Source organism: Colobus angolensis, unplaced genomic scaffold (genome assembly GCF_000951035.1).
Source record: "Colobus angolensis palliatus isolate OR3802 unplaced genomic scaffold, Cang.pa_1.0 Scaffold169, whole genome shotgun sequence".
NCBI classification, from domain to species: Eukaryota; Metazoa; Chordata; class Mammalia; order Primates; family Cercopithecidae; genus Colobus; species Colobus angolensis.
This window is the reverse complement of record NW_012114810.1, coordinates 2,424,579-2,432,541: the sequence shown is the minus strand read 5'-3', so window position 1 is coordinate 2,432,541 and position 7,963 is coordinate 2,424,579. Positions and strand designations below refer to the sequence as shown.

The 7,963-nt window shown below is 44.1% G+C and overlaps 1 protein-coding gene across 1 annotated transcript in view; it reads right to left on the bottom strand.

Annotated features, from left to right (window-relative positions):
• The window catches only part of LOC105508938 (putative neuroblastoma breakpoint family member 7), a 15,872-nt gene extending 15,402 nt beyond the window's left edge, over positions 1-470 (bottom strand). The window contains exon 1 of the mRNA XM_011937964.1: positions 152-470. Coding sequence (XP_011793354.1) covers positions 152-344 — 193 coding nt within the window. The 5' untranslated portion in view covers positions 345-470. The remainder of the gene's footprint in view (positions 1-151) is intronic.
• Between the last annotated feature and the right edge of the window lie 7,493 nt (positions 471-7,963).

The window sequence follows — 7,963 nt, the reverse complement described above, 5'->3', positions numbered from 1 at the left end:
CCGGGAGGCGGAGCTTGCAGTGAGCTGAGATCCGGCCACTGCACTCCAGCCTGGGCGACAGAGCTAGACTCCGTCTCAAAAAAAAAAAAAACTGGTGAAATCAAATAGGTATAATCAGGACTGAGGGATGTCAGTAACTGAACTTCTTAACTTACTGTTGAGAAAAACGTGATCACTCCCCACAGCACTTTACAGTCCTTAACTGCAAAAACAAGGTTTGAAGAGCTCAGAGTTGAAGGTACTGCCTGTAGCTCAGACTCTGACAAGAGTGAGGTAGGTAGCAGCCAGCGTGCCAGGTAACCGTCTGCAGTTGCAATAACAGAATTAGAAGGTGGGGGTGTCATGGAATCTTAGGAGCCCTGTGTTCCAATTGCCCAGGCTTTGCTGAAACACAGGCGCCATGGTCTCACCTGAGGTCACCACCGATGGGGATCAATCCTTCAGCATTCACTCTAAGTATATATGTACCCTTGTGACAATGCCACAGACCCATCTCTTTCCCAATACATCTAAGCATATTCCTCATTGTTCATCTCTTGTGTGTAGAAAATCATCAAGGCAGAAATAGTTTCCCAACAGGTTATGTTTTCTACATGGTAGTCATGAAGTCAGTCACTCCACCTTCTCTTACGTTAAAATAGAATTTAAGGCTTTTCCACAGTGTAAGATATCAAACTTTTAGACTGCCATGATATCCTGTGGGTCTTCTGCAGTTTTTTCTGTATCCACTAGAAAGTGAATGAATAATTCATTTTTTTAAAATGTTTTATTTCCTCTCTCAGTATTCTTCTTGCTGCATCCCATTGTTGATTTCTTTTTCCTTACTGGGGCACCATCTTGGCTTTTCATTACATTTAAGACCAGTTTGACATTCCTATGTCCAAAGCTCTTCCTCTGTGTGGGATGGTTTGTTTTTTAATGTGACTGAACACTACATTTCATACTTGTCACTTATGGATGTCATTCTGGGCCCATGAGAGCTCTTTTCAAGGTATCAAGTGATCAAAATCATTTATATAGGGATCTCCTGAAAACACATGTGACCATCTATCTTCGGAAGTCTTGCAAACCTGATACGATTTTGTTGTTTTCATTCAGTTTTCCCATATATTGAAAAGAACAGGGCCATGAGCAGTTCTTATGGAATACTGCTTGATGTATATTTTTCTGAGTTGGACTAACACCACTGATGTGTGGTTGCATTCCACTAACAAAACATGGCAACATCAAGGTCATGGTCTTGGTGATAGTAGTTGGTAGTTGATGATCCTCAATGTTGCTGTGCAGTAGGTGAGTTTGAGGTGAGAGGAACGAGTAGGAAAGAGTGGTCCCCTCAACCACTTTCTCAGCTTTCATCCCCACGTAGGTTTTGTGACCCTGGAACTGGGGAGACTGTTCTGTAGCCCGGGTCTCCCTCAGTTTGGCTGCTGGACTAGCCTGAGTTGAGGGTGCAGTGGGTGTGACCCTGGGCTGCCCAGCATTCATGTGGAAGTGAAGGAAGGAGGACTGGATCAATCCCATTTGAAAGCATCCCTCTCTGCAGCCCCCACCATCCTCCAACTACACTGTGTAAGGATACTGCTTTGAGATCTATCAAAGGCTTTAAGTCAATGTATTTTCTGGTGTCTGGGAGACCTGACATTCTGTGGCAGAATGAAAATCTGTCAAGTTTTTTCATTTAAAAAATAATGAAACTGCAGGTTCACAAAGTTACGTGGCTTACTTGAGGTCACACAGGGATGAATTTTGAGCACTGCCAATAAAAGCAATCACAATAATTATTCAGTAATTATTCATGGGATACATAAATTCAGTAAATATTCATATAATTATTCAGTAATTATTCATTGACCAATTCGTACCAGGCATTTTGCTCAAAACTGCACATATTTGGATATCATATCTTCATCATAATCCTTAAGGTAATGCTATTATCCATAAGAATCAGCCAAGAAGCCTGAAGAAGAGGGATAGCAAATCATGTATTTGGCCATATTTCCATTTTTTTGGTTTTTGTGATGCTGGAAGAATGACCAGAATGAGTCACAGGAAGAATATACATTCCTGTATTATTTTCCAGGTCAGAGATGTGCCCTCCTAGAGTACTGGGACCAAAATTCAAAAGTGTCTGCAACCTTGCTTTAACAGTATGGGAAATAACCTCTATCACCTGGAATTTCCCTGGAACTTTGGAATATACAATAGAAGTATGAGACCTGGGTCTTCCCTTGACTGTATTTAATTCACTCTTCTATGGAATACCAATGATTCTCACTAAGACTTTTGCCTTTTTATAATCACAATGTATGTTTTATGAAGAAGATTTTACTATTTGCTCTATTCAGAAAGAATAAATATAAGCTATGGTTTAGGTTTTATGCCCTGGACTTAATATTTTTGTGATTTCTGTTTTGAGATTAAATTCTCATGTAAATAGAAAAATACTTGTTATTATTTATAAGAGCAAATTAGTTATTGGTTTGAGTTTTTGAAGTCGAAGCACAAATTTTTGATTTTATCTTTGTTTGTCCTCATCAGCGCCACTCATTGTCTCTTGGTATGACCTGGTTGTGCCCCTGCACTTACCCTTGTCCTGCTGAACCATCTCCACGCACTGTCCAATTCCATCAGTGATTCGGGCTCCTCCCAAGGCTGCCTGAAATGGGCACAGGGATCAGGACGTCAGACACATTCCAGACACAAAGGCAACCCATACTCTCGAGCAGGCAGCTGTGTTCCCACTTCCTGAAGTTGGCAGTGATGTCCTAGGACAGGAAGGTATGCTTTCTCTTTTAATAGGCAGTCTGTTCTTCATGTCTCAGTGCCTCTCATCTAGTGAACACAACTGTCCTGAACATGAATGAACTTGCTAAATTTCTGGTTTCTTGCTAGGAGGCTAGAATAGATTTATAAGACTTCCTTACTTATCCATGTCTGCTGAAGTCTGAATTCTTAGCAGTATGATTCCTTTTCTTGTAAGGATCAGCTTAAGGAAGATTGGCCCCATTGCCATGCAGAAAGAGGTAAAATTAATTTCTACTCAAAGCATACTTGAATTTGAAACTAGGTCTTCCACTGTTTCAAAGTCAGACTGTCACTGCCTCAGGCATGTGTCCTGAAGGGCTTGTGTCTCTGCTGTACTCAGGATAAAGTTATTTATTTATTCATTATGGCAAGTTATAATTAATTTGCCATAATATAATTAATTATCAAGATACAGTTGTTTATCATAATGGCAAGGACAAATTTAGAAGGCTTATTAAACTTACTTCTTTATTTCCCCACCTGGCCAGGAAATAGTCAGTAGCTACTGATATCATTAGTGTCCTCTGAATACCTTGGCTGTGTTAACTGCTTTGACTCAACATGGAGCTGAGGTGTTGGCATACTATACCTTGAGATGCTGAAATATGGCTGAAGTCCAGGCTCACTGGCCCAGGACAGGTCATCTAGCTGTTGGAAACAACCAGAAGGGGAACCAGGCCATCCACTGAGGTCATCTCATGTGGCATGGGCCACTGGTTCCAATGAACCCACCATCACTACACTTCTCATGACTCACCGGTCACTAGACTGAAAATTCTGTGAAAGCTGGGATCCTATTTTACTCATCTCTATGTTCATGGTTCTTAGCTAAGGGCCCAGCATGGAGGGGCCTCTCAGCAGTGTTCATCAATGATTGAATAAAAGTGATTGCAAACCTCCAATCCTCTCACCTACATTTTCTGTCCCAAATGTCTTGTAAGGGATGCTCTTTCTCTCAGGATGCTGCAAATCCCCTTCCCTGGAGAGGCACCTGCTTTACACCATCCATGCCCCAGGATCATCCCCTGTGGAAGCTTAGAGGAAGACTGGTCTGTCCTGAAAATTTTCTCTTATGGTTCCCCCTGTCATTAGGAGCAATGCCCTTTGGCATACCCTCCCATCCTCTGGGCTGCTACAACACCTCAGTTTGGTAGAACTACCATATTTTGTTGAAATGATCTGCTTGTGTTCTCCCACTCACTGACTTGAGTTCCTTTGGAGAGACATTAAATATCTGACTCCCAAGTACCTAACACAGTACAAAGAAAATTAAATACCCAGTAAATATTTATGAGAAACCTCCCTCAGCTGTAAGGACAGAAGAATATTATTAGTATCACTGCTTCATATAAAAGCAAGAGACACTTACTCTGGCACTTGACCCAGGGCAGAGCTGTTTAATGTAAGAATGGATATCTCCAACCCTTCTCCCAGCATGGTTATTCCCTCTAACCCACACTGACCTGAAGAGTATCCACTGCTACGGCAGCCCCAGGCTCAAGGCTCCTGGGTCTGGGGTGGAGGCTTACAGTGGCATCCCGTCTTGAAGTTGCTGCTTCCCCTCACTACAAACCAGCTCTGAGTCAAGAGAATAAGTTTCTCTCTCAGTCCCCACTGCTCAGCTCACGCTGCTCCCTGAGAGCCTGGATGATGGTGGGCATTGCCCATTTCCCCTGAAGCCTCTGACCCAATTTGTCCTTATTCTCCCCTTCTTTGGTTTTCATTTACCAATGGCTTGTGGTTATTCTCTTCCCCTAAACCTGCTGACTTTCTTTCTTGCATCTGTTCCCTCAGTTCTGGGCTTCCAGGGTGTGGACTCAGCTCAGGCTCCTGCAGGAGACACACAGAATCAGATCTCAGCTTCAGGTCCTGGGCAGCATTAAAAACCATCTCTGCTCCTCAGAAACTCAGAGAAAACACAGCAGGAAGGGACCTCAGAGAGGAACAATAAGCCCCTACCTTACTGACAAGGAAAGTGAAGCCAAGAAAGACTAAGCCTCTCCCAGGCTCCCTCACCACATGGTGGCAGCAGATCGACCACACAAGCCTTGGCCTCAGCCTCCCTGTCCAAAGCACCTAACTCACCCTCCAGGAACTCACTGCTGCGTTTCAGAAAACTTTGGATCAAAAATAGCAATTTCCACTGTGAAAACAAGGAAAGTAAAAGGGTGTTTCCTTCAACAAACACTTTATCACGGTTCTGTAGTCCTAGTACTTACACTCGGTCAGTTGTCATTCGCTGGCTGGTAGATTGGGGCAGGGAGCACATAAGGATTAAATAGTGCTTGACACAACCTGCTTTTCCGGCCTGGGATCTCAGCCCCTCCATTCTTTTTCAGAGACTTTCCTCTGCTGTAACTGCTGGAGAGTCCAGGCCCTCATGTGGGTCATTTCTCGATGAAGATCCCTGTTAACTTTCTTCCTCTCTTGAAGGGCAGAGATTGGTTCTGGGACTCTACAGTCCTAGGTTTTCTTCTAAGCCAGCCAGATCAGCTGAAAGCAATGGTGACTGAGAGAGGTCAGGTCAGCGAAGAGAGTCCCAAAGGAGCAGGGGGTCTCAAGGACAGCCCCTCATGGACATGGTCAGGACCATGACATGGTAAATATCTGACCAATTCTGCTAGGGAGGATGCGCCAGGGATTAAGGGGAGGATGCTGCCATAAGGAGAAAGGTGAAGAACCAAAGGAGTGCCAGAAGAAGGAAAATAAAATGATTTGAATAAAGACAGAAATGCAGAGCCCAGAGGCAAAGCCCCATGTCACACACAGAGGGTTAGTTCCAGGCTGTGGATCCTAATCAACAAATTCCTGCTGGATTTTGCTCAGCCCCATTTCAAAATGGTTTTGGATCAGTGACTGTTCCTTCCACTTTCCCTCTTTTTGAACAAGAATCACTAGAATTGTTATTCTATGACTGTCCCACCATTGCACGTTGAGGGCAGATAAGCTTTGTTCAGTTTCACAGGTCAGCAGAGGGAATTATGTCAAGAATTTGTACTTGGGCCAGGTGCAGTGGCTCACACCTGTAATCCTAGCACTTTGGAAGGCCGAGGCGGATGGATCCCCTGAGGTCAGGAGTTCGAGACCATCCTGGCCAACAGGGCAAAACCCCATGTCTGCTAAAAATACAAAAAAAAAATTAGCTGGGTGTGGTGGCACATGCCTGTAATCCGAGCTTCTCGGGAGGCGAAAGCAGGAGAATTGCTTGAACCCAGGAAGTGGAGGTTGCAGTAAGCCAAGGCTGTGCCACCGCACAGCATGGGCAACAGAGTGCTGCACAGCATGGGCAACAACTCCCTCAAAAAAAAAAAAAAATCTGTACTTAATGGACAGAAGCCTCAATCACGCTTAGTGTAGATGACTTAGATGAGATTTTAAACTTTTGATCAAATTAGATCTACATGACATTTTTCACTTTGAACTAATGCATTAATGACATGAGACTTGGGAACCTTAGGTGAGAGAGTAAACGTATTTTGCATCTGGGAGAAACGTGAATGTCTGGGGACGAGAAGTTGAACTGTGATAGGCAGAATTTCTGAAATGGTCTCCAAACATGCTGTACCCTTATCTCTGGAACCTGTTACAGTGATGAGACATCATTCCTGTGAGTATGTTGTTACCTGGCAGTGATATGACTTTAAAGAGTGATATGGTTTGGCTCTGTGTACCCACCCACTCCGTGTACCCACCCAAATCTCATGTTGAATTTTGATCCTGACTGTTAGAGGTGGGGCCTGGTAGGAGGTTATTGGATCATGAGGGTGGTTTCTAATGGTTTAGCACCACCCCCCAAGTGGTGTCTCATGATAGAGTTTCCATGAGTTCTGGTTGTTTAAGTGTGTAGCACTTCCTCCTTCTCTCTCTCTCTCTCCTGCCAGCCATGTGAAGGCTGTGCCTGCTTCCCCTTCCGCCACAATTGTAAGTTTCCTGAGGCCTCCCCAGAAGCAGAAGCCTGTACAGTCCACAGAACCATGAGCCAATTAAACCTCTTTTCTTTATAAATTACCCAGTCTCAGGTAGTTAATTATAGCATTGCAAGAACATACTAATACAAAGGCTGAGCTCTCCTGAGTAGGCCAGATCTAATCACATCACTCCGTAAGTGCCAGAGCTTTCTCTAGTGGGTAAGAGAAGATAAAGTCAGAGGACGGGAGCTTGAGAAGAATTCCACGAGCTGTTGTTGGTTGGAAGGTGGGAAAGACCAAGTGAGAAAGAATGCAGGTGGCCTCTGGAGTCACGGTGTCTCCTGGCTGAGAGCCAGCACAGAAAAAGGGATCTCAGTCCTCCACCCACAAGAAGATGAATTCTACCAATACATCTGTAGTGAACTTGGAAGAGTAGCCTGAGCTCCAGATGACAGCACAGTCAGCCCATAACTGGATTTCAGTCTCCTAAGACCCTGATCAGAGAACCCAATCATTTCATTCCTGATTTCTGTGGTTTGAAACCACCAACTTGTTATAATGTGTTAATAGGCAGCAACAAAAAACTAGTTACAGATGCATATCTCTACTCTTTTTTTCTTTGAGACAGAGTCTCACTCTGTCGCCCAGGCTGGAGTGCAATGGCACAAACCCAGCTCACTGCAACCTCTGCCTCCCTGGCTCAAGCAATTCTCTGCCTCATTCTCCTGAGTAGCTGAGATTACAGGCATCTACCACCATGCCCATCTAATTTTTTGTATTTTTAGTAGAGATGGGGTTTTATCATTTTGGCCAGGCTGGTCTTGAACTCCTGACCTTGTGATCCACCTGCCTCAGCCTCCCAAAGTGCTAGGATTACAGGTGTGAGCCACCATGCCTGGCTTTTACTCTTGATTTTATATTTTCACATACATGTATGCTAATCCTTGTAAGCACAAAAAGGTAAAAAAGCACAGGACTACAGTGAAATGTTATACTCACCTTTATGTGAGTACTGTAAGGGCTGTTCCAGAGCCCTTGCAACCTGAAAAGATAATGAAGGGCATTTCAGGCAGGTGAGTAGTGTCTCTTCAATGTTACCAACCAAATTCCTGAAAGAAAAAAAGATGGTAAAATACTTAATTCCTGGCCGGCCGGGCATGGTGGCTTATGCCTGTAATCCCAGCACTTTGGAAGGCTGAGGTAGGTGGATCACCTGAGGTTGGGAGTTCAAGACCAGCCGGACCAACATG